Source organism: Marmota flaviventris, chromosome 12 (assembly GCF_047511675.1).
Source record: "Marmota flaviventris isolate mMarFla1 chromosome 12, mMarFla1.hap1, whole genome shotgun sequence".
NCBI classification, from domain to species: domain Eukaryota; kingdom Metazoa; phylum Chordata; class Mammalia; order Rodentia; family Sciuridae; genus Marmota; species Marmota flaviventris.
In genome coordinates, this window is record NC_092509.1 from 83981381 (window position 1) to 84009199 (window position 27819).

General features: G+C 32.5%; 1 protein-coding gene across 3 annotated transcripts in view; it reads left to right on the plus strand.

The window, feature by feature from the left end:
• Kcnt2 (potassium sodium-activated channel subfamily T member 2) overlaps positions 1-27819 on the plus strand; it is a 360854-nt gene that overhangs the window by 85307 nt on the left and 247728 nt on the right. For all 3 annotated transcript variants that reach the window (XM_027948819.2, XM_027948820.2, XM_027948821.2), the window contains exons 2-3: positions 17523-17602; positions 19762-19861. In XM_027948819.2, the coding sequence (XP_027804620.1) occupies positions 17523-17602; positions 19762-19861 (180 nt within the window). The remainder of the gene's footprint in view (positions 1-17522; positions 17603-19761; positions 19862-27819) is intronic.

Genomic DNA, 27819 nt, shown 5'->3' on the forward strand with positions numbered 1-27819 from the left:
ATATTTTATTTAGAGACAGGGTCTCACTGAGTTGCTTAATGTCTTACCTTAGCTGAGGCTGGCTTTGAACTCATGATCCTCCTGCCACAGCTTCCTGAGCTGCTGGGTTTATAGGCCTGCACCACTGTGCCTAGTCCAGCTATTTTTGAAGAAGAGGAATTGGCCACATTTCCATGTCTACCGTATTCAGTTGTATGATATTTTACATATAATAGGCTCTTAGGAAATTATATATACTTCTTGCATTATTTGAATCTGGAATTGATGGGCATTTTTCACATATAAGTAAATTTTCTCCAAAATATTACTGAAATGATCTGTTTATACATCTCTTGTAATCAGAAAAAATATATACAATAACTTAAAAATAAAACAATAAAGTTTGATTCAAGTCAGGGTTAAGTCTGTGAGATTTGGAATTTGACTGCCTGGATGTAAATACGAGTATCACCGCTTATGGTTGTTATGACTTTGTGCAAATACCTCTGTTCTCTAATCTACAAAACGGAGATATTTATAGCATCTACTAAAGATTTGTTTTGAGGATTAAGCAAAACACTATTTCTATGTATTCATCATAGTATCCCGACATTGTTAGTAAGTAGTTCCTCTATTATTGTTATTATTTATGAATATATCTCTTAGTTTTTATCCAAGATCTTGTAACTTAGACTTCTTTTGTGCTATTTCATATCTTCCTTTTGATTCCCTGAATGCATTTTTTTCCTTACATTTTTTTTCTCTTTGTACTTTCTACTTCTTATATTAGAAAAGATCTTCCAAGTCTCTTCTCTGCCACCCAAGCTTGCCAGTCCTCTTCTATATGGTTCTCTACCAAATTCCTACATGTATCAAAAATTTGATTCATATACTTATTGGTATAAATATTTATTTTTATGTAATGCCTTGGAGTCCTCTCCTTATTCCTGTTTTTTATTAACATAAATATTCAAGAATTCTATTTTCCAGAGGCTCAGAATTAGTTTAGTTGTAGGTTTTAGTTTATGGTACATTCTCATCATCATTGTGTGTACAAACCCTATTCATTTCATGCATTTATTCCTTTGTTCCTTATTAATTAATAAAGTATAGATTCCTATGGCAATCAAAGAACTAATTCTTTTGTGATTATTATTATTATTATTATTGTTATTATTTTGTGGTGCTGGGGATTGAACCCAGAGCCTTGTGCATGCGAGCACTCTACAGACTTAGCTATATCCCCAGCCTGAACCAATTCTTTTAAATAACCTATATCTAACTTTGCAATCTTGAACTTTCTTCCATGGCGTCTCTTCCAGAACTCACCTCTGTCCTGATGTTGGCCTTTTCATTCTCTTGCTTTTTTTTTTTTTTTTTTCCATTCTGCATCTGCCAACTGGCAAATAGGAAATCATGAGTTTATCAGGTTTTTGCCCAAATCACAGCAAAAGCTTTTGCAGAAAATCTGCAAAGTATTCAGGGCCAATAAATGCTGAGTGAATAATGTTTTTTTTATATTATGTATTTTTTTGGAATAGACATTCTCTTGTTTTTAAAAACTACAAATTAGCAGGTGCATGTATATCCCTAAATAAGTAATTCTATGAACTTTAAAAAAGTTTTGGTCGATTCTCTTTTTACTCTACAGTTAGTTTGTTTTCTCCTGTGCTGCTTCCATAATGTGTTAATTGCTGCACCATTGTAATAATTCTTGATATCAGATAGGGAAAATATCTATGCTTTTATCTTCTCAAAAACTTGCACAGTTTGATCTTTTTCCTATTATAGAACCAGTTTTGTGAAGTAGATGTATGAATTTGGATTAGAATTTTATGAACTCTCTATATATCATAAATATCAATTAGTTTTTCAAAGTGAATACATCAACTTAAATAATATTGGCCAATGATAAGACACCCTTATTAATATGAGGAGGAAGAAGTACTAAAGTAGAATTTTCTAAGGGTTAAAAAGTTTGTGCTTCATACATTTATTTTATTCTACTCATCAGTCAGTGAGGAGAATAGTAATATAGTCAAGCTGGTCCACAGAACATTTGTTAAGCTATTTATTTCTGGGAATTGTTAGAGTAAGTTTGTTGAGTCAGCCCCTCCTCCTGGTACCTGCCTGCCCCTGTCCTACAGGACCATAACCCAAAACTGTTGTAGTTATTCCCTTTATTGGGCAGAAAAGTTTTTCATATCTATTAGATAGAATTGCACATTAATGTCTACCCCTTCACAGTGGTAAAATACCACAGAAAATACAAAGTCAAGCTCTTTTCACTATCGTGAAAGAGCATGTAGTAATTGCTTTTGCCTTTTCCAAGTTTTGAATAATTTTTCTGACAGAATGGACAGGAGTTTATTTCTAGCCTAACATTTCGGCATTTTAAATTTATCATTGTCTACTTTCTCAGACAGTTTGGGGAAATAGTATTGGGATAGTTCCATGAGGAAACTTAGTTAACTATTCAAAATGATGAGAATCTGTTAAACTTATAGACTACTGCTCTATTTTTTGACTTACATGAATGCACACATATAAATAACTTAACATTTAGATTTCACATTACTTAGTGAAAAATATAGGAAATCTATTATTTATTCATATTTAATTTTTTATAAAATACAACTGATTTTATTTTATTTATTGTTATTTATGATTGCCTATAAAAACTAAAGATTCATTGTTAGGAGATTAGTAAGTAAATGGTGAATTTAAATCTAGAAGAATAGCATGTAGTCATTAAAAATGATGCTGTAAGTCTCATGTATTTTTGACTAAAAATAATTAGCAACAGACATAATATACCTCAATTTATATCAATGTATAAATAATTGAAAGGCCACCAAAAATGTGTTAACATAGCAAAACTAAATTTATTCAAACTTTTGCACTTTTTGAGTAAGCTTTAGAAATGGTTTGAAAGAGAAATATTAGAAATGAGATATTAGTCATTGGGGTCAAGTATTAAGGGGGAATCTTTCAAGGTAGAAAACTGATTCTGAATGACCAAAATTCTTTTTTTAAAAAATCTCATATATTTTTATTCATGAATGATACTTTTATATAAGGGTGGGATTTGTTCTTATATATTCTCACATGCACACAATATAAATTTACAATTGGGATAATATTATTTCCCAGTATTTCTGGTTCCTCTATTCTTCTGATATCCCTTGGATTTTCATGAAATTCCTCCTTCCCTTCACTTTCTTTCTTCTTTGCCACATATAAGGGAAAACACATGACCCTTGACCTTTTGAATTTGACTTGTTTCACTTAACATAATATTCTCAAGTTACATCCATTTTCCTGGACATGGCATAATTTCATTCTTCTTTATGGATGAATAAAACTCCATTGTGAATATATACCACATTTTCTTTATCTATGGATACCTAGGCTGGTTCATAGTTTGGCTGTTGTGAATTGTGCTGCTGTATACATGGTTAAGCATGTACTACTGTAGTATGATGACTTTAATTCTTTATGATAAATCCTGAGGAGTGGTATAGCAGGGACATAGTGGTTCTATGCCTAGTCTTTTGAGGAAATTCCATATTGATTTCCGTAGTGATTGTACTAATTTACACTACCTCCAATAGTGTAAAAGTGTTCCTTCTTCTCCATATCCTCTCTGGTATTTATTATTGTTTATGTTCTTGATATCTGCCATTCTGACTGGAGCAAGATGAAATCTCAGTGTAGGTTTCATTTGAATTTTTCTAATTGCTAATTATCTTGGACATTTTTTTCATATATTTGTTAGCTGTATGTATTTCTTCTTTTCAGAAGTGCCTATTTATTTCATTTGCCCATTGATTAATTGGTTATTTGGTATAAGTTTTTGATAATTTTTCTGTTCATTCTGTATATGAATTCTCTGTCCGAAGAGTAGCTAGCAAAGGTTTTCTTCCATTATGTAGATTCTATCTTCCCAATACTAATTGTTTCTTTTGCTATGTGGAAACTTTTTAATTTGATGCCATCCCATTTATTGACTCTTGGTAGTATTTTCTGACCTTTAGGTGTCCTGTTAAAGTCTTTGCCTGTGCCTACATGTTGAAGTAGTGCTTACATTTTCTTCTAGAAGTTGCATAATTTGTGGTCTAAATCCTATATCTTTGATCCATTTTGAGTTGATTTTTGTCCAGGGTGAGAGATAAGGGTTTTGTCTCATTCTTCTATGTATGGATAACCAGTTTTTCTGGCAGTTGAACAGGCTGTCTTTTCTCCAATGTATGCTTTTAGCACCTGTGTCAACTATCAGATGACAATTCCTACATGTTCTGTTCTGTACAATTGATTGGTATATCTGTTTTTATGTCATTAAAATGCAGTTTTTGTTACTATTCCATTTTTGGCTTAAAATTACTTTGGCTATTTTGGGTCTTTTTTTTACAAATGAATTTGAGGATTAATTTCTCTAGTTTTGTGAAGAATGTCTTTGGCATTTTGATGGTGATTGTGTTGAATATGTATATTGTTTTTGGTAGTATGACCATTTAAACAATATTAATTCTGCCTATCTATGAACATGGGAGGTCTTTCCTCATGTGTCTTCTTGAACTTCTTTATCAATGTTCTATAGTTTTCATGATAGAGGTCTTTCACCTCTTTGGTTATATTTATTCCTATGTGTTTTGGCTATTGTGAATGTGATTGTTTTCCCTGATTTAATTCTCAGCAGATTCATAACTGGTATATAGGAAACTTATTGATTTTTAATGTTGATTTTGTAATCTATTATTTTGGTGAAATTGTTCATTAGCTCTAGCAACCTCTGGGTGGAGATTTTTGAAACTTTTTTTGGGATACCTGGGTTTGAACTCTGAGACACTCAACCACTGAGCCACATTCCCAGCCCTTTTTTGTATTTTATTTAGAGACAGGGTCTCACTCAGTTGCTTAATGCTTTGCTATTGCTGAGGATGGCTTTGAACTGGTGATCTTCCGGTCTAAGCATTTGGATCCACTGGGATTACAGGTGTACGTGCTACCAGGCCCAGCTCGAAACTTCTAAATATAGGATTATATCATCTGCCAACAATGATAATTTAACTTCTTTCTTTCCTAATTTTATTCCTTTTATTTTCTTCTCTTATCTAATTTCTTCGGCTGGATTTTCTAGTACTATATTAAATAGGAGTAGTGATAGTGGATAGCCTTGTCTTGTTCCAAATTTTAAAGGAGGAAATGCTTTCTTTTTTTTTTTTTTTTTTACTCCATTCACTATGATGTTGGCTTTGGGTTTCTGAATGTTCAAAATTCTTGATAAATAATTCAGAATTAGTGGAGACTTAAAAATGTGAATTTGAATTCTTAGAGAGTAAGCTGTTGTTTTGTGTCTTTTTGCCAGGCCAACAGACTACATATGCTCCTAACTTTGTGATAGGGTTAATTCTTAACAAACCCATCATAAGTGGAAAATATTGTAAATAAAAATTCCTTAAATATTCCATATATTCTGAACATTATAGCTTGCTAAAACTGTACATTGGAGAGAATCAGGTATATGTTCTCACGATTGTATGGCTGTCTGAAAGCTATTGCTTGCTGCTATTGCCTAGCATTAAGAAAGAGTATCTTACTGTGTATCACTAGTCGGGGAAAATATGAAAATTCTAAATTCAAAGTAGTGTTTGTACTGTATGAGTATCACTCTTATACAAAAGAAAAGCCAAGAAATAGCAAAAAGAATCATTAAATTGAAATATTGTTAAGTTGAGGAGCTCTGTATTGCCTCCAATAAATATATCTTTAGAAATTTTCAGAAATAAATAGTGAAGTTCTTTATTGCTTTGTATCTTTATTTTTCCTAAGTAACTGTTTCTTGGAGGAATCAATCACACTAAATTAAAATAGCTGAGCCATTGTTTTTCTTTTTCTAACTACAAGTGTTTATTTATTCTACATATATTGAATTGTGTTTTCTTTGTCTAAAATCCCAAATGAATGTGCTTGTTGGGAGGGGTGTCTTAAAATCTTATGTTATTGGTGGGAAGTGTTAACTAAAAATGAAAAGTGCTTGCTGCATTACATATTATTGTGTTTGTGTCATCTCTAGTTTCATACTAACAACTAGTATCTGTTGAACATGTCCTGACTTTGTGAGACCAAATAGTTCCCTCTGTGCAAACACATTTCTTCCCAAACTTGGTTTTGTTTTTTTACTTGCCATTTCCTAGTAATCTTGCACTGTCCATGATTTACTATGTTTTCCTTCAAGGTTTCAAATTGATTGGTGCAATGCAAATCCTCCTTGATTTATTATGGAGTTATATCCAAATAAAAGTTAGTTTATTTATTCAATAAATAAATTGAAGTTGTTATTAGGAAAAAAATGTATTTAATATACCTAGCCTACCAAGCATAGCTTACTCTATACTATACAAAATGTGCTTAGGACATATTATCAGCCTAAATTTTTACAAAATAATCTAACACAAAGCTATTTTTATAACAAAGTCTGTCAAATATCTTATGTAATTTATTGAATACTTGTATTCACCAAACCTGGGAATATAGAACACTGCAGAGTGTGGGTTGTTTACCAGTCTGATGGCATGGCTGACTAGGAACTGTGGCTCAGTGCAACTGCCCAGTGTCTTGAGAGTATTTTAGCAATCCTGGGAAAAGAGCAACACTGAACATTTGAGGTATGGTTTTTATTGAATTTGTATGACTTTCATGTCATTGCTAAGTTATAAAAATGGTGAATTGAACCATGATAAATTGAGAACTGTCTGCATTGCAATCAGAGTTAGAGACTATATAGCATCTTTTGCATTCGTTTATTCTCCTAGAAAAAAGAGAGTTTATTTGTAGTCCTTATGAAATTTGACCCAGAGGCTATTCGGTTTATGGTGGGGTTATGGCTGCTTATACTTATATTATATATGCCCACAGTCTTTGTGAGTAACAGCTTCATATTTCAAATACATGTATGTTCATATATGCATATATACATTGTGTGTATATATTTTACTTTTGGAGGCTTCTCTGTGTGTATGTGTGTGTATACATGTATGTAGTTATGATATGTTATATATATAAAACGTGATACCTTGATATATATTATATATGTATATGAATATATATATGCAGGTATATATGGAATTAGAAGAGGAGTAAGAGGGAAGGAGTGGAATTGATCTTGAAGCATCTAATTGTTTTCCCCTGAAGAGGTGGTGATATCAAACTCAATTTCATGCAAGCCTAAATGCTATCTATTGTGGCTGCCCTTTATTATATGAATACTTAATAGAATATAAGCGAATAAATGTTCTATGAAATTTTCCTTTTGTCTTCTCTTTTATAATGGCCTGTCCAAGGCCTGCCTCCCTTATACACTTGGGCAGGGGACATGAAGAGGCAGAATTGATTTACAATTTAATGATGACAAAATGTAACTTTATAGTTATTCTATCTTTTTAAAAAATATAATCTTCTGCTTCTTGTGCTTAGATTTAAGTCAAATTAGAGTTCTTCAAATTTAGTTATTTTAAATGAAATAAGAAAATACAGGGTGTAGGTCCAATCCAGCAAATGAACATTTGACACGAGGACATGAGTTTTCAAACTGAAGAGAGGCCTGAATACAGAAGTACTCTTGGGTGGATTTGTAATGTGTTTTCCATGGAAACCACAGATTATGGATTTCCAGCTACTTGCAAGCCATGATTTCCAAGGACTGACAGTAGAATAAATGAAGTCATTGATGGGTTGTCAGCATTATTTGTAATGAAAATAAACTGATTCAGTTTAGGACCCCAGATCCACTTCTTATACCAATGCATCATAGCATATTTTATACATATGTAAACATAAAATATTATATATTTATATGTATACACATGCACACACAGATAGTCTCTGTCTTATAGGGGCTTAACAATTTTTCTACTTTGTAATAAAGTGAAAGCAATACAAATTCAGTAGAAACCATCCCTCAAAATTTGAATTTTGATCTTTACTCGGGCTAGCAATCTGCAGTATGACACTCTTTTGTGATTCTGGGCAGTGACAGTAAGCCTCTTTGAGTCAACTCCGTGATCACAATGGTAGGAAACCAATACTCCATAGTGTACTGTGTTGCCAACATTTTGGGGATACAAGAATTCAATAAATTATTATAAAAGAGGCTTTGTGTTAGATTGATTTTGTCCTATTAGAGGCTTGTGTGAGAATTCTGAGCATGGTTCTAATATGCTGGGCTAAGCTACGATATTTAGTAGATATGTATATCAAATGCAATTTTGACATGATACATTCAATTTACAAAGAATGTAAATAATCATGATGTAATCCCATCTTAAATTGATGAGTATCTATGTGTATAACATACAAATATGTGCAACATATACGTGTGTGTATAACTGTTACTTTACCCAAAATAACATTATTATAAATTTTGTTTTAAAATATGCGGAGAATGCTATTGGATGCCACCAGTATTAATTTCTGTTTTCTTATAAAACATTACTGATTAAAGTAGTTGAAAAGTCAATTTTGGGTAATTGTGAAAAGAATTTGATGTTATAAAGAAGGTGGAAAATGCCTTAGGAAGGACTCCCAAATCTTTGGAGTGAGGTTATTTGAGTGTACTTAGTAAAGGTTTGAAGCCAGGTAGAAACAAACTGAAATGACTTGAGCACCAAGTGGGGGAACTAGTAATTAAAATTTTAAATTTTTCATTTAAAAATGAAAGATGCATAGCAAGCTTGTTTTTAATTTATTTTTACAAGCTTTCATTTGGATGATTGTTCTGTTAAAAAATTTAGCTATCAGAAGTTATGAATGAATATTTGAAAGTGAATAAGAATCTGTTAAGTAATCAAACTTAATGAAGAGGCAAGAGGCAAGACACTAATGAAAGACCCATGTCCTGACTCTGCCCCCATGCTAACTGAATGAATTTAGGCATCTCACCAAAATTACTTGAGTCAAAGTTTATTTTTCTATAAAATGAAGTGTCTATCTTACACAATTTATATGCATTATGAAAATCAAAAATTTTTTTAAAAATTTTATTCTTTTTAGTTATACCTTATAGTAGAAACCATTTTGATATATTTGCTAAGCTTGAAATATATTTTATTCTAATTAGGATTCCCAGTCTTGTGTGTGCACACAATAGTGAGATTCACTGTGGTGTTTTCATATATGTGCATAGGACATTTATGTGAGATTAATTCCATGTCTTTTCCATTCCCATTCCTTCTCCCTTCCCTTCATTCTTCATTGTCTAATCCAATGAATTTCTATTCTTCACCTCCACACCCTTCTTGTGGGTTAGCATGCATATATCAGACAGACCTTTTGATCTTTTGCTTTTGTGAATTGGCTTATTTCACTTAGCATGATAGTCTTCAGATCCTTCCATTTACCAGTGAATGTCATAAAGTCATTCTTTTTTTTTTTTTTTTTCTGGTAGTGGGTATTGACTTCAGGGTCACTTGGCCACTGAACTACATTCCTAACCCTATTTTGTGTATATTTAGAGATGGGTCTCACTAAATTGCTTAGCACTTCACTTTTTGCTGAGACTGGCTTTGAACTTGCAGTGCTCCTGCCTCATCCTCCTGAGCAGTTGGGATTACAGGCTTGCGCCACTGTGCCTGATGTAAAAGCATTAGTAATATTCCGTTGTGCGTGCGTGTGTGTGTGTGTGTGTGTGTGTGTGTATGGGCATATAGGTTGATTCCATAGCTTAGCTACTGTGAATTGAGCTGCTATAAACATTGATGTGGCTGCCTCACTGTAGTATGCTGATTTTAACTCCTTTGTACATATACCAAGGAGCGGGATAACTGATCAAATGGTGGTTTCATCACCGTTTTTTTTTTTTTTTTTTTTTGAGTATTCTTCATACTGCTTGCTGTAGAGAGCGGTTGCACTAATTTGCATTCTCACCAACACTGTAAGAGTGTATGTTTATCTCCATATCCTCATTAACATTTATTATATTCTTGATAATTGCTATAGAGGTAGTAGCGAGGTAAAATCTCAGTGTAGTTTTAAATTTGAATTTTTCTAATTGCTAGAAATGTTGAACATATTTTTTCATATATTTGTTAACATTCATATTTCTTCTTTTGAGAAGTATCTCTTTAGTTCCTTTGCCCATTTATTTTTTTATTTTCTTATTTATTTTTATTTTTTTATTTTATTTTATTTTTTTATTGGTTGTTCAAAACATTACAAAGCTCATGATATATCATCTTTCATACATTTGACTCAATTGGGTCCTTTGCCCATTTATTGATTGGATTATTTGTTTTCTTTGATGTTAAGCTTTTTGAGTTCTTTCTATATTTGGGAAATTAACTGCTTATCTGAAGTTTGGAAGTGTGGGTAACCAAGATTTTGTACCATTCTTTAGACTCTGTCTTCATGCTTTTTATTGTTTTCTTTGAAGTGAAGAAGTTTTCTAGTTTGATACCAACCCATTTATTGATTTTTAAATTTTTCTTCTTGAACTTTAGGAGTCTTGTTAAGGAAGTTGGGCCTACATTTTCTTCTAGTAGCTTCAGGGTTTCTGGTCTTAATGGTTTGTACTAAAGAAAGAATTAGAGACCACACTCTCATTTCTTCAAGTATCTCATTTGATAACATTTTTTTTAAATAATGCATTATAGTTATACACAATATTTGGGTTCATTTTAACATAATTATACATGTGTGAGATACAATTTGTTCCAATTCAGTCCTCAGTACTAACCCTTTTCCTCCTCTTTTCCCACTCTCTCTTCCCCTTCTACTCAGCTCGTCTTCCTTCTATTTATTTATAGTTTTTTTAAAATTAGTGATTTATAGATATACATAAAAGTGAAATTCATATATGTGGACAGGATAGTTTTTTTTTTAACCAGTGATCTTTAATACCTATTAGGTTCCAGGTAATACGTTTGATGCTAAAGATTTGTGTGAAAAATGTCAATATGGTACTTATAGAGCTTATGTTCTCAAGAAATTGGTATAAATGAGAATTTCTAGTGTTGCCATCAGAAAATGACTTATTAGCTTCCTAGGGCAACAAAGAACCATAAACTAGATATCTGAAAATAATAGAAATGCATTGATTCACATTTCTGGAAGACAGAAATGTGAACTTTAGTTGATGTCAGGCTCATACTTCTTAGTAAACCTTTTCCAGTTTCTGGGAGTTCTGAGCATTCCTGGAATTGTAGCATTATAACTCCAGTTCCAGCCTCCATCTTCATATGGCTGACTTTCCTTTGCATCTGTTTCTGTGCCCCAGTTTTTTTGATCTTATATATAAGTCATATTTGGTTGAGGGCCTACTCTACTCCAGTATTATCTCATTCTAATTTCACTTATTATATCTGCAATGACTCTATTTCCAAACAAGGTCACACTTCAGCATATCCCTTTGGAGGACACAACTCAACCTCCCCTGAAAGTCTTTAGAGAGGATAGAGATAAACTTAATGTGTAAAGGTGCAATTTTTACTATTGTTTACCCAACTCAGGGCTTACTAGTGGCAAGAATAGAGTGAGCCAAACCTGTCTATAGTGTACAGAGCAATTTTTAAATATTTTCTGTTTGGAATCAGCACTAAGTATGGAGTTAAGAGAATGCTACAACCTAAATATAGAGAAGTGACTGAAAGAAAAAGGCCTCAGCAATAAGATTTATACTGGAAGATATGTATATAAATATGCCATCCAATGGAAAACCGCTGACAGAGAGGGGTTAATGTGCATCTGTTGAACTGTCTGCTTAGCTTGGAGAGTCCAAGCAGGTAAGGTCTTGTTTGCAATGAATACAGTAATGATGACTTTATGCATGGACTCCATAATTGATGTTGCAGAATCAGAGGGAGAGTAGAGATTTATAAAACCAAATGGCACCAAGGAGAAACAGGTAGATTCTTCCTTTGAAAGTAATCTGAATCTATTCTAAGATTCAAAAGAGCATATCTGCAAAGGTTTGGCATCCTAAACAGGTTTCAAGGGCTTACCACTAAAAAAATAGGAATATAACATTTCTGAAAGAACAGTATATTGACAACCTGGATCAGAATTAGTTTTTGTGTTGTTAAAATGATGAGACCTATTTTAAACTTATGAAATACGAAATTTTAAAGTGAAACAGTTATAGTTAATACGGTACTGGGTGACATTTATACTAAATTCAAGTTGCAGAGCAACAGAGTGAGAGGTGAAAGGAAAAATATAGTTCCCAAATAAAATGAACATCAAGAGACACTTATATTGTTAGGGAACTTTGATTATAATTATACCAAAAAAGTCTGTTGAAATTATACCAATTTTTAAAAAAAATATTTGAGAGTTGTTTTGTGGCATATAATATGGTCTATTTTGGGGGAGATTCCATGAGCCACTGAGAAGAATGTATATTCCCCTATCGTTGGATAAAACAATGCTTGTTAAGACCATTTGCTTTATAATATTTTTTCAGATCCAAAGAGTCTTTACCGAGTTTCCAGCTGAATGACCTCTCTTTTAGATAAGAGAGGTGTGTTGAAATAATCCAGTATTATTTTGCTAGTGTCTCTCTGTCACTTTAATTCAAATAATGTCTCTTGTATATGATTAATTACACTCACATTTGGGGCATACATATTTATTATCATTATATCTTCTTGTTGGATTGGTTCCTTTACCAGTATGTAGTTACTTTCTTTATTTCTTTTGATTAATGTTGGCTTGGATTCTGCTTTGTCACATATAAGAGTAGCTACTCTTGCTTGTATTGGGGCTCCATTCATGTGGTATATCAATTTCTATCCTTTCATTTTAGGCCTTTGGCTGTGTTGAATCTCCTGCAATATATAGTTGGGTCTTGTTTTTTTAATTCATCCTGCCTGCTTATGTGTTTTAGTTGGAAAGTTGAGACTATTTACATTTGATGTCATTATAGAGAGATCTGTATTATTTTCTGACATTTTGATTTATTTGTAATGCTTAATTTGGTCTGTTTCTCATTTGTTTAGCTACTCCTCAAATGAGATTTGTTCCTATGTGATCTTTAAGGATTTTTAATTTTTTTTTTCTGTGTGGAATATTTCTTTAAGAGAGTCCTATAGTACCAGCTTAATCAAAAATTTAGTATGTTTACTGTAATTAAAGTTTTTCCAAAAAAAGAAAACTCAGGAGAGTTTTTTAGTTTATCTGTCAAGATACTAAAATAGTTAAAGTTGATGGCACATCAATCTTTAGTTATGATTGTAGAAAAAAAAAACTTCTTAAATGTATAGGAAAATGAATCCAGCAGAAAATGAATATTATTGTAGAAACAACTTATTCTTAGGGGGAAAAAAACCCACATGATAGAAGAACTTTTAGAATAATTCATCAAATCAGAAGAAACGCCATAATGCATCATCAACTTGAAAGATTCAAGGAAGATTTTTCATCACAATAAATATGAATCTGTATCTGATATAAATTTTAGTAAAATATAAATACATATTATGGTCTTAGTGTCAGCAAAGTAATTACCTGTAAGACAAGAGACATCCTTTTTGAAGAAAGGCACACCATAATTATTGTTTTTTCTAAATTACTTTTCCACTTGATAAGATTAAAAAATATAATAGAAATAGAAGTAGTGGAGAATATTTCCAGATGACATAACTGTCTGCCTGAAAACTCAAATGATTAACATGAAAAAAAATGTCATTACCAATAAGGGAGTTTCCCATAATTGTTTTTGACAATATCATTAAAAAGTTAAAAATCAGAACAAAGTGTTGAAAAAAATTATAAAGTATCCAGAATTAAGTGTCAGAGTGAATGTATAGAATCTATTTAAATAAACAATAAATATTAGTGACTTGCATAAAATAACAATATTTAACAGTGAGAACATATTTGAATAGAAGCTACCACCTAATAATGATTATAATTCTAATTTATTTTTTATAAAATGCAGTCACGTTATTGTGTTAGGATAAATTTGACAAAATGATCCTAAATTTTGATTTTTCTATAAACACGTAAAAAAAAAGGAAATTTTAAGAAGCAATGGGATATATTTGTCTTAGTGTATTATTCAAAACTCTGTGGTTTTGGTGAAGGTTTCGAAGGAGTATACTAACAAAATCTACTAGATGAAACTAAATTTAGAAAAATGTTAGATGGAGGAATGGAGGCCAAGTGAGGTAGGAAGAGAGGAAAGCAAAGAAGGAAGGAAGGAGGAAACTAAAGGCATCTTTATATCAGGAAGAGGATATACCAAGAATATTTACAATAACTTAAAATTCTGGAAAAATTTGGGAAGGGTAATCACTAAACTATATTAAGTCCTTGAGTACTGTATAACTCTGTAGTGATAGAGAGGGTCCCCAAAGTGTATACCATCACTGTCATGCCTTGGTTGTGGAAGGAGTTGTCACTAGATCAGATAAAACAAAGTTCTACTCTGTGTTACTGATAGCAAGCCTAAAGGATGTTTATCTTGTCCTAATATAATGAACCAAAAATTTTCTGGTTTTGGTTTTTAGCTTTCAAGATCATTTGTATATTTTTATGCCTTAATATCCTCTATGCTCCACAGTGAAAATATTGGCTTAGAGAGATCAGTAGATTAGCTAAACATTTCACTTCACATAATTAATAATCAGATGGGAATTCAGAATTTATTTAAGGAGAGACCCTCATACCATGCAAAATTGCCTTCTCATGAAAAATTCTAGTAGCTTGCAAGCTGTTATCTGGTCTTTGGCACATTTATGTGTATTAGAGATCTCTCCACTTCACAATGATGGTCATTTCAAAATTGAGTAATTATCATTCATAATTCTCATATTCTCTAATATCAGTTCAGTGATGTATCACATCATGAGTCATTCCATTTTAATAATGGATGTCACCTCAATATTTAAAAACAACCATTGTGTGACCCTTAACTCTATCTATTCAGTCTTTCTAGTTCCTTCCATTTTTTCTTATGTAATATATTTTCAGATCCCTCTTTTTGTTTAATGTTTTAGATGATCTCATTTTTAGTTACAAAAATGCTTCTCTGTATGTAGCCGGTACTGAACTCCATCCAGATACTGAGAAGTGGATGGATGCATACTCTTACAAATTTGATGATTCTAGGAAGCAAATCTGCATGGCCTTTGCTAAATTACTTGTGTAATAGCCATATGTCCTCTCAAATTTGCTTTTGTATCCATAACAAATTTTAGCTAATTTAGCTTGATATTACTATTACAGTATCTTTATTTAAAATGAACTGACTTTTCATTCGATAAACAAGGAAAACAGATCCAGTGTTGCATTTCCAGATATTAATGGGGATTTGTGTCTGTTTGTGTGTACAGGGGATTTCGAAGTATGTGTGAGCATGTAGGTTTACAGGGCTGTGAGCATGTATATAGGCTTGCATTTAGAACTGATTTGCTGGAAGATATTGAATTTTTTAAAATTTTTATTTTCTAAAGTAATGATCTAGTAAAGAAAAATTTGCTTTGTATTTTTTCCTATTTTACATATAAGGTGAAGAAAAAAGTAAGAAAATGATGAAAGGCAATTGAAAATTATTTTTGGATACAATATTTAGGGAGAAGACAAAAAAATTAGAGGACATGCAAGTTTTTTAAAAGAAAGAACATGTTGCCACTGACAATATCATTAAAAATTAAAAAAAATCAGAACAAACTTGGTTTGTGATGGATAAAAAAGCTGTTTTCCTTTGTGACATGGAGGATTGCCATTTTTTAAAAAAATATTTCTTAGTTGTTGATGGATCTTTATTTTATTCATTTATTCATATGAGAATCAGTGCTTCACACACTTGAGGCAAGCGCTCTATCACTAAGCCAGGAACCCAGCCCTGGAGTGGTACTTTTCATGTGTTCATGAGGCTTCTTGAGCATATAGGATAATGGAGAAAATATAAGATATCATAGTAGACAAAAAGTTCTCTAATACATGAGCATCTTCATATGTCACTTCCCCCAGCCCCTGTTTTCTCTCACATATGACTTTTGCCTAAAACAACAACAACAACAACAACAAAATCCCCAAACCTCCCCAAGTCTGTCTACTGTATACAGATATCTAGTGTATATCTAGATAGTGTCTATCTTCAAAAGCTTATGATATTTGGAAAAATTAAATTAAATTTCTGTTGTTTGTGTAAATATTAAAATGCACTTTTAGAATCCTATAATAAATATGTTTGAGAGCAATTAAGAAAACTGAAGATCATTAACAATTCACCATGAACCAAATAGAACTTTAATTCTTTTTAAACTATTTGGAATATAGTAATTATAGCATGTAACATGCTACAATGTTAGCAGTTTTCTACGATTTAGAGAGAGAGCAAAATCATTCATTAGAATTGTCTTAATTTTTAAGACTGTTTATACTATTTTATGGTGCATTAACTATGTGAAATTCTATTTATTACTTGAGTCATCTGCTTATATTCTATTTATGTTTCATATTCTACTTACCATTACCTCTCCTTTGCAGATTCATATGTATTATGCATAATTATATTGCTGTAATAAATAATTATAGTTATGCATAACTGGGTTCATTTTGATAAAATTATTTATACATGGAATTTCGTTTACTCTATTGCAGTCTGTGGTGTCCCCTCTTTCCATCTGATCCATATGTATTGGAAGATGAACTTAAATAAATAAGAAACAAACATGTTAAATAACGTTATGTCCCAAGTAAGTTTTTAGGTGAAGGGAAAGGCTTGTTAAAAATAGATTTATAGGCCCTCTGTTTTAAGATTTTGATTCAGTAGATCTAGGCTGGTGTTGCTGTGGATTTTTGAAATATCCAGTTAATTCTTATAGCAGGAAAAAGAAATTGAGAAAATAACTGTCTCAAAATAATTCCAAGACACATGTTAAAACTCTCTTTATTCTTGTTTTGAATCATCTATATCACTGGTTATACTTGTTGTTGGGAGTCGCCCCGCCTCTAAAGACTAACTTCCCCATCCCCCAAAAAGATCTGTCCAATGGTGAGCCCTGCTGACTCACATAATCCTTACCCACCAGTCAGACTAGCCTTGCTGGCTCACATGATCCTTACCTACCAATAAGAAAGCACCCCATGCCAACTGTCAAACCATTAAACCGTTAAACTGTCATAACTGTCAAAACACCCCTGGCTCTATCAATGTGCAGATCTGTTCCTCAATAAACGGGCATTTTTTTTCTGACGACGAGGCTTGTTTGTTCTTTCACTTGTTAATACAGAAAATTGCATTTACTACATATTATATTTGAACTGACCTTACCTTTAAAATTAGAAAGTTAGTGATTTCTCTCTACAATATAACATGCTATATTTCATTCAGTTCTCATTTTCTGTGGCATGTAATTCAATCAATGAATATAAAGTATTCAATGACATAATTTTTTTTTTTTTGCCTTGTAGGTTATATTTAGGTCATAATACCTTCAGGTTAATAAGAGAATTGAAGAGTTCGTTTATATTTATTTTTGTTCATAAAAATAAAGGTGTAATTGAGCTTGCATAAATTTGTTTTTATTTTTTGTTTGCAGAGTACAAGTTGAATTCTATATGAACGAAAACACATTTAAAGAGAGATTAAAGTTATTTTTCATTAAAAACCAGAGATCAAGTAAGTCCTTCATGTCATTTCCCTCTCTGTTTGTAAAGGAATTACCTCAAAATTCTAACTGCACAGTAGTTTGCAAAATGCTTTTCTGTACAGAATAGTGACATTGGTAATTTTGATTGGAAAATAGTAAAATTTTAGAAAAATGTAAATGCTTTATCTATTAGTGTTATTTGTCTCCTGAGCACCTTTAATTGTCTAAATCCCACTTTACTAAATACACTTTTGCATAAACTATTTGGTTAGTGGAAACATTGAGAAAAATACTTTCAGTGAGAAATTCATACTTTTTAATGTGAGGAGTATCTAAAAGAGCTTGACAAGTCTCTGGAAATTGATCACAATGGGAAATAACTTTCTGAATTAATGAGAGAAGGGCTCAGTGTTTCCCAGTCAGGCTTAATAAGAAACATCTAAAGTTCTCCTACTGGAAAATTTGAATCAGCATGTATAGGGTGATTCTCAATGCTTAACATTCAATGATTCTTATCATCAGACAATTTGGGAAACACTAGAACTTTAACAGGACAGTCACTGCCCTCATGACCCAATTCAAGGTTGAAATATCAGTGATACTTCTTTGCTATTATACTGTGTACTTTTAGAAACCATTTGCCATAGCACAGGATTACTATTAAAATGTCAACAAGGAGAGATCTGTATTTCATTGGTGTAGACTTTAAGCTCTTTGAATTTTCACTCCTCTTGAAGTATTCTAAATTAACTTGTGCCTTTGTAGATAGGATTCATAGAGACAGGCTTGACTTGTAGGGTGTTCTCAAATACTAACTACAGGGAATATTTAAATATTTAAGGCACACACTGGTCAGAGATTAGTAGATTAGTTTCAGGGTTAAGACTGTTAATAACTAATGTCTTTCTAACCTGCTTGTTTAGAATTATCAAGGAAGCGCCATTGATAGACATGACCTAAAAGGGCCACATCATGAGAATGGAAGGTTTCCTTAATTTCAGTACTAACAATCCTATCTCTCCTGACCAGAAAAATAGATGCATTGTTTGAATACTCTCCTTACTAAAGTGGAGAACCAGTTCTATAAAACAAATACAATTTCATTAAAAATTTAAAAGACTTTATAAAGAAGCCAACCCATCAAATGTATTCAGCATTTTAATAGGAAAATCTAGGAAAAATTACACAATTAAATATTAATCTTTTCACTCTTAGGAAATGCTACCGGTACATTCATGGCAGAATTTTAAAAAAAATGAGTAACATTTTACTTCTATGTTTTATTAAGTAAAAATTTTAGAAAAGTCTTTCTCAAAATTTCATTAAAAATGTGCAAATCAAATATCACCAAATAAGTGCATGAAAGGTAATCTTCCTAGTAATTAAGGTTTATTTTTACTTAGCTTAAACTTATTTGCGCATCTTCATCATCATGAAGTATTTTAGGTTGTGTAACTGTGACCAAAACAGTTTAAGAGACATACACATGACAGTCATAATACTCACAAAAACTTACATATTTCATTGGCATTTAACCTGGTTAAAAATAAGATTCAATTCAAATGTGTGTATATGTGAATGAGACTGAGAGTGTGGCAAGAGAGAGAGCAAAGGAGAGGACATGCATATTTGTTTCTCATTATAAACTATTATGATTTCGCTCCATAAATATCATGTAACATCTACATATACAATTAATATACACTATAATATAATTATATAATGAATATTAAAAACAAAACATAAAGTTATATAAATATAATTACAATTTCTGTATAATCCAGTCTACAAGCTGCTCTGAAGGTCCAAAGTTTATTATTCATCCTGTGAATATGTAAACAGCTTTATTTTCTAGCTAGCTAGACTTTATCCAAAAATTCATGTGTATGTAAAATGGTTAAACTTATAAGTGTACTCAAATACTCTGATTATCCAATAGATTTACTTTCAGTGAGTGATGTTCACTGTCACTTACAGTTCATGCATCCTGTCAAGTTCACTTTTTGTTTCAATACTCAACTAATTAAAATTCAGCTACCAAGAACTTCAGTGAATTCAGACAATTATAGTATTGTAGTTTCTAAATACAATCTAAGTGCTGTACTTAAAATTGATAACTTTGACAACCCTCTTTAGCCTTTTGTGAACAAGTTCATATTAAAACCAAATTTTTTTTGTTTGTTTAAAGGTCTAAGGATACGCCTGTTCAACTTTTCTCTCAAATTATTAAGCTGCTTATTATATATAATCCGAGTGCTACTAGAAAACCCTTCACAAGGAAATGAGTGGTAAGGTATTTTTGTCTGATCTTCAATAGTATTCTTTTAATTATTTTCATTTGGATTACATTATGAAGGACATTATAGAGAATTCCTTTTTTTTTTTTCAAGGATATTAAGTGTTTGTCACAATTGATCTGATTTTCAGGTGCTACATGAATATTGACTATAGATTCTTTGTAAAAATATCTTCTTTTTGTCTTTATCTATTTGTATAATGATAATACTGAACTTTGATCCATGGAAATGTTATTGTAATAGAAGTGCCATAAATAATGGTTTAAAATGGCTCAATCTCTTCAAAAACCTTAATATCTTTGTGTTCTTGATTAGATGTACTCCCCCAAACTTTGCTCTCTGTAGGCTAGCTTTATAGATATTTTCACTTATATTGTAGCTGTTACCTTGAATAGAAATATTCTAGCATGTCAACTTACTTTTAATATACAATCCTGTGGCTTTTATTAAATTGTATTCTTTTATGGACCTCCTTTTTAGGGGCTGTCCTTTGCTGGAGGCAATAGAGAAGAGAACTGCATGTGTAATGATATGACTAATTTGTATCTCATCAGCTTCCTGTACCACTATGCAGTCTACTAAATGTACAACAATTTTCAAAATAGAAAATGTGAATTTGATGAGTTATTTTCATGACTTTTTTCTTTTCTCCTGTGAAAATTTGCCCTTAAAATATTAAAACATAAATTGGAAAAGTGGGTACATAATATTCTTTTAAGTTAGTTGAATATTCTTCAGCTTGTTTAGGCAGTGAATATGGCTTTGTATTTACTCAAAGGTTTGGAGATAAGTAATAAGTGAAGTTTTATCATGTAATAATCTATGTGATGTGATCATTCCTTGTTAAAAATATTATATATGTGTGTATGTATAGATAAAAATGTATATACATAATATAAAATATATAAAATATTATTAATAATATATTAATATATATTTTAATATATATATTTTGGTACAGGGGATTGAACCCAGGGTGCTTTCTAGTTAAACTATATCCCCAGTCCTCTCTATTTTTTATTTTGAGATGATATCACTAATTTGATGAGGGTTTCACTAAGTTGCTGAGACTGCCCTTGAACTTGGGGTTCTCCTACCTCAGCCTCCCATGTTGCTGGGATTACAGGCTTGTGTCATTATTCCTGGCCTAAAATAATTTTTATGAAATACAGTTATGGATATTTCAACATATCTTCATTGATTAGTCAACATGTCTCAAATTACTTGAAATGAAGATGTTTTAGTCAACTTTTTCTGCTGTTGTGAGTAAAGGACCCACCAGCACAACTGTAGAGAAGGAAAGCTTTATTTAAGGTCTCATGGTTTCAGGGGTCTTAGTCCATAGAAGGCTGGCTCTATTTCTTGGGGCTTGAGGTGAGGCTTAATATTATGGTGGAAGAGTGTGGTAGAGGGAAGCAGATTAAATCGTGATTGGGGAGCAGAGAGAGTTTTCACTCTCCAGATACAAAATAAATACCTCAATGCCGTGCTCCAATTCCTACCCCCTCCAGCCACACCCTACCACTTCAATCACCACTGAGTTAATCCCTATCAGTGGATTATTTCACTGATTGGATTAAGACTCTTATAACCCAATCATTTCTCCTCTGAACCTTCTTGCATTGTCTCATACATGAGCTTTTGGCAGACACTACATCTAAACCATAACAGAACACAAGAGAGGCACAGGAGCTTCAGTACCCCTAGGGATTTTTTAGTTTGTGGAAAGATTGCTTATTATGGAGTTTCTGAGATTTTCTGGCATTAGACTAGCTGCTATAGTCTAAATAAACATTTCTTAATTTTATTTTTTGCCATCTTAAATATGAGGAAGCAGAGGTTCTCATCTTTGTGACTCTTTGTTTTGAGACTTTCAGAACTAATCGTGTTGTGCTTTGTATCTCTTTTAACTCATGACCACAGGAAGACAGTGTCTCCCAGTTCCAACTCCATATTCAAGTTTTCTACTTGGCTGTCTAAACGACTTCTCAGATTTACCATGTTCCAGTCAGCGTCCTCTGTGCTCTTCCACATTTCAAGGAATGGCATCTCCATCTTTCCTCCAACCTCATCCGACTCAACTTCCCTATTTCAGTTGATAAAACAGCTCCAATCTGACAGTTCCTTGGCCCAAATGCTTTGGGGTTATCCTTACTTCTCTTTTTGTCACTAGCATGTGTAAACCCTTAGAAAATTGTGTCATTTATACCTTCAAGTTATAAACTGCATAAAATCACTTCTCAATGCCAGCATCCTGGTGCAAGCCAGTCTCTTGCTTGGACTATTTCAGTAGCCTCTACTGCTAGTTCTGCTCTTTCTCCCTTTGGTTTATCCTTAATGTGGGAGTCACTGTGCATACAAAATAAAAATCCAGCTTCCAATGAGCTCTGCTTTGAATGGAAAAGTGCTTACCATGGCTATAATATTCCCTCTTTTCCTTGTAACTTCACCTCCAACTACTTATCCCCCACCCATTTTCTCAGTCCAGATTGACCTCCTTTTTGTTGGTGAATCATTGCCAGGTGCAGTGCCAGCTGGGGGCCTCCTCAGAGGGTTTCCCCTCTGTCTGGTTATTACCCATCACATAACATGAGGCACACTTCCTTGACTTCCTCTAATCTTTACTCAGAATCTCATTATGAATTCTACTTAAAACATTTATCCTAAAAGACCTCCTTGAATATTTTTTTCTTTTTGTCCCCACGGCTTTGTCTCTTACATATTACATGTTTACTTTGTTTTCTGTATATCCTGTGGGTATTAGAATGGATATTTCTTGATGGCATCGAAAATTGTGTGAATCCCCAGAGCCTGGCACAAAATGGCAGTAGTTATTTGTTAAATGAATGAGAGAGGAAATGAGTAAATGCAGTTCCTTTATAATGTAGCTTTTACTTACCTCTTTTTGCCAGACTTCTACTCTAGCCATGCTGATCTAACTTGAAGTCATTTTTCATACTTTGCTCTCTCTCATTTCTATGCTTCTTGGAAAGCTGTTTTCCAATCCTGACTCTCACAACTCACCCTTTTTAACTTGCTTGAGGGCTCCTCAATTTCAAGGTAATAACTTCTTGGATAACACTTAATCTGGAAATATTAGCAGGCATTGCACTCTGTAGCACAGTTTATTCTGGATTAAGGGTATCCTCCCGGTACTGTCTGAACATCACCCCATACTTCTCTCATAGTACCTAATACATTGACTTTAATTCTACCATTTGATTCTCTATCCTCTCCATATACTCACATGAAGGGCACAAACCATGTTGTATTTGCCTCTGTAGTTCATTCTTAACATGGTTTTTGGTGGATCATGAAATGTTGCTATATTAATGGAATTGTGCTCACCACCAGTTTTATTGATATTTTTGCTTGAGGACCAGTGCCTAGGGATATCAGTGCATATTTCATTTATTATATTTTTTGTCTATGTTTTTAAAAATGATGTGCCAAACAAATCCATCTATAAACATACCAGAAATTTATTTTTAAAACTTGATGATTTATAAATAAAATGTGCACTAGCGAGACATAAAAATTATAAATGATGCATGAAGAACCCTTCCAAGGGAAAAAAGGGCACACTAATGGGTGATAGCAGAATAAAATTATATTATTTGAAAACATTAAGAGGAACAAAGTTTCCTACAATTAACTTCTATGTAATATTACTTAGAGTGTTCAGACATAATTATAGAGGATATACATTTGAAAAATCAGATTACTGTAATTAAAAAGCATAACCAACTAGCTCATGGCTCCATTTTGAATACAATGTTCTGTTTAGTTCCCAATGTCAATGCAGTCTTGGTTAATGAAAAACAGAAGTGGCCTTTATGGGCACAGGCTCTATTTTAAAATAATGAGGATAATTCAGCAAAGAGATTTATTTAATTAGAGTTTCTGACATGACAAAGCTGCAGATATTTTGTACTGCCTTGCTGCATTTTCAAATTACACCCAGGAATCAAAACTGATATGAAAATGTGGCACTATGCATCAACTGAAGAATACGAAATAATTTTACTGTTAATGCCTGACACTGGGCAAATGGAAGACTCTGATGTACTATGTGTGTAATGACACACATCTGTAGCGTGTAGTTTATGAAGTACATTGAGAGGTGAGATGGTATTGATCCCTGGCCTGCTGATGCTTATGTTTCTTCACTATGTGTCAAAACTCACATGTCTCTTTCCTATTAAAATTGTTGAGCTGCTTGTTTACAGCTTCAAGTGATAGAGGTCAAAGGTAGGAAGCCTGTGAATTATTTTATTTTATTTTATAATTTTGAGTCTTGAATTTGAAATCAGTGCCTAATCCAGTAACTGGTGTGTTCAGATGACATTCACAGTTTAAAGATAAGAAGTATTAAAAGATAAGATATTAAAGAAGAAATAGAATTTTAAAGATAGTTTCTAAATATTTGATGAGGTTATAGGAATGATTATCATAATGTAAATGTTTTATTTTTTCATAAATATTGATTACTGTAGAGACTCAGGTATCACAAGAATAATAACATACAACCTCAAAAATTTAGGATAATTTTTTTGTTTACCAAAGTCTAACACTGTCATTCCTGGTCAGTGTGGGCATTTTCTCCATAATAATAATAATTCTCTCTCTCTCTCTCTCTCTCTCTCTCTCTCTCTCTCTCTCTCTTTCTCTCCCTCTCTCCCTCTCTCTCAAACACACACACACACACACACACACACACACACACACAGCATAACATGATCAATATAATACATATGCAAACCATTTGCATTTTTAAACTACATTTTGTATTAAGGCCTGTGTTCTTTGCATTCAGCTTTCAGAAGGAAGATAGCATGGTGGGGGCTTGGTGATATGCTTTCAAAATGCTTAGCAAATGACCAACATTTTTTTGACTTGAATTTTGTATTCAGATCGCATGTGAGAATCAGTCAGGTCAGCATACTTTGACACAAAGCCTGAGAAATGTAGTCTGGGTGAAGAGTGCCTTTTTGCACTCAACACTGTGTACCGAAGGAGGAGAATGAATGTTGGCAATGAATGAAAGCCACCTTTGCCACAGTCAGCATAAGTCAGATGAAAAGGCCCTTGATGTCCATTCTAATAGTCAGTATTTAGTTCTCTCCACACTTCATAATTGCTTTCTAATGTGGGGTTAAGTGTTTCTAGTGTTTTGAAAATTAAGGTACTGGAAAGTCTTTCTAATCTACTGACAGGACTTCTATTCTTCAGTGTTCTGGTCACCTTGATTTTTGACACATACTAAATTTTCCCTGATCTTCTTGAAATGTGGGCCTACTACTCTGCCTAGTGCTAGATCTCATTATTTGTTACTATTAGGAAAATTCTAGAATTTACTTTTCTAATTTAGGATATTATAATTTTTAATACAATATAAGCTTACATTAGTTTATTGGGAGAGCTCTCAAAATTATTTGAGTTCATTTTGAGTTTGTGAGCAATAAGTACTTTCATATGACTTATGCATCACATGTTGACCCCGTTACCATTACTTTTGTGTTTACCAAATGCTTTGGTCTTCTGCTAAATATATTCACCTCCTGGCTTCACCATAGCTGTTCAAACTGCTCTGACACTCTCTACATTTGTTTACCTGCCTTTAGGACAGGCCATAACATAGGGCTATGAAAGGTGGCTTGAGGTGCTTGTCACTAACTTTCACATTCAACTATTGCTGTCCCTCCATTGTGTGATATGATTCTTCAGGTTTCCTAATAATGCTTCATACATGAATTTCACCTATAAAGGCAATCTAATTCACAATTACTGAATGATTTTGTTTTTTTTTTATTTGCTTTTGTGGTTTTATTTGAATTATATAATTTTAAGTCTATGAAATTTGTTTTGTGTTTTAGATGTAATAGCTGATTCATGCTTACTACAATATGAACATAGACAACAAGGAAGTCAAAATTAGCTCAGATCACAACACCTAGAAATAAGTACTAGTATTTTAAAGACTAATCATTTGTAACTTCTCTCTATATGCACATACACACATAACATATAATGCTGAAGTGATAAGTAATATTTGTTCATCATTTTTATCTTAGTTGTGTTATTATTCTTATTATAATTGTTAATAATGATGCTACAGAGTCTGGGTGCTTTCCTGCTATAGATAATACTGCGATAAATATTACCTTCATGTGTTTCCTTTCCTCTTCATTCTTTTTGGTCAATGAGATTGAGCCTTCAATTTGAATTAGGTATGGCCTCAGTTTTGGTTTCACTCCTCTTGTTTTGGAGGTTGTCTAGAAATTATGGATCACATATTATTCATTCATGATAAATCCATTTTGTGAAGGAGAGTTTAGGCACTAGCATTTTACCAACATTTACAGAGTTCCTTCTACCCATTAATCAAATTTAACATTAATAAAATGAATGAAAAATATGACTTTTCATTGGAGACCTTACTTGCATTGAAATTTATATGTAAGAGAATTTTAATATTTTTATATATTATAAAACTATTTCCTACATGATCTTGTCCCCCCAAAAAGATATATATATATATATATATATATATATTTTAATATCCTATTTAAATTTCAATTTTCTATGATATTTCCATAGCCTACCCAAATAACACCCCAATTTAAAGAAAATGTCTTTAGTTAAATATAACTAGATGTTAGTCAATCCATGTTAATTACCAGTTTCCTTTTGAAAGTGCTCATGAACATATTTTAACAATACATTTAATAATTTTGCAGGGATTTGTATCTACTTAGTTATTTAGATGTTTCTGTAGCACATAGTTTTTCTATCTACAAAAACAGGTATATCTTTCTTCACTCTGATATACTGTGTTTTTGTTTGATTCTCAAATGTTACTGAGAATATAAAATTGTTTTGGAAAGGACACTGAACTCATCAGCCATGTCTCTGTCTTTGCTGGCACCATCCATCATTTATATTGGCTTCCTCTGTGTATACTCAGTAAAACATCAGGTTTATAACAGTGAGTAAAATAGACATTATTTTATATTATAGACCGTGTAATTTTGGAGAAAACTGACATTAAAGCAACAACTTATCAAATAAATTATAAGTTCCAACTGAAATGAATGAAAGGAGAGCTGTGGTGAGTGACATGGCCTGAGATTACTTGACTACATGTATCAAGTGGAATCCTCAGAGGTTTCCCTAACAGAAGGTTCAGCTGATTGCTCTAGGATAAGGGAAGTGGATGTAAAAGGGCTTGTGGTAGGAAGGAGTGTGCCACACTTCAATGTCAAGTGTTTTGGACTTTATCCTAAGAAAAGTACAAACTAATCCATAGCACAAATTATGACCTAAAACTCATTTTGTAAAAAAAAAAAAAAAAAAAAAAAAAAAACCCAATTACTTGTACTTGTAATTCAGAATAAAAATTATAGAATGCAAAAAGAGCTGTGGGGACCTCATTATTTGGTTTTTGAGATAATTGAATTAAAAAGGAAAAGTAGCTTAGATGAAGGTGGTTATAATAGTGGAGATAAGAAGTAGATGAATTCTATAGGTATTTGCAGCTGTTTGTTTGGTGGTAATAATTGAAAAGGCGTGGTGGAGTACGTATTTACAGATGCAGGAGAGGAAAGTGTCTAAGATGCCACACACAAGTTTTTGTGTAAGCAGACACTATGGACTTGGTTTCTGTTGCTAAAATGTGAAAAAGTGAGGGAGGACTAGTTCTTGGAAGAAAGGTCAGTGGTTTGAATTGGAGCAATTGAAGATGTCATTAGCCAGGTAGATGTGACATTTTGAAACATCAGAGTAATTTAGTCTAATGTGCTATGTAATGTCTTTAAATAGTTTTAAAGCTTTGCCATTCTTTTTTTTTTTTTTTTTTTTTTTTTTTTTTGGTACCAGGGATTGAACCTGGGGGCATTTGACCACTGAGCCACATCCCCAGCCCATGCCATTCTTTTTAAAATAAATAT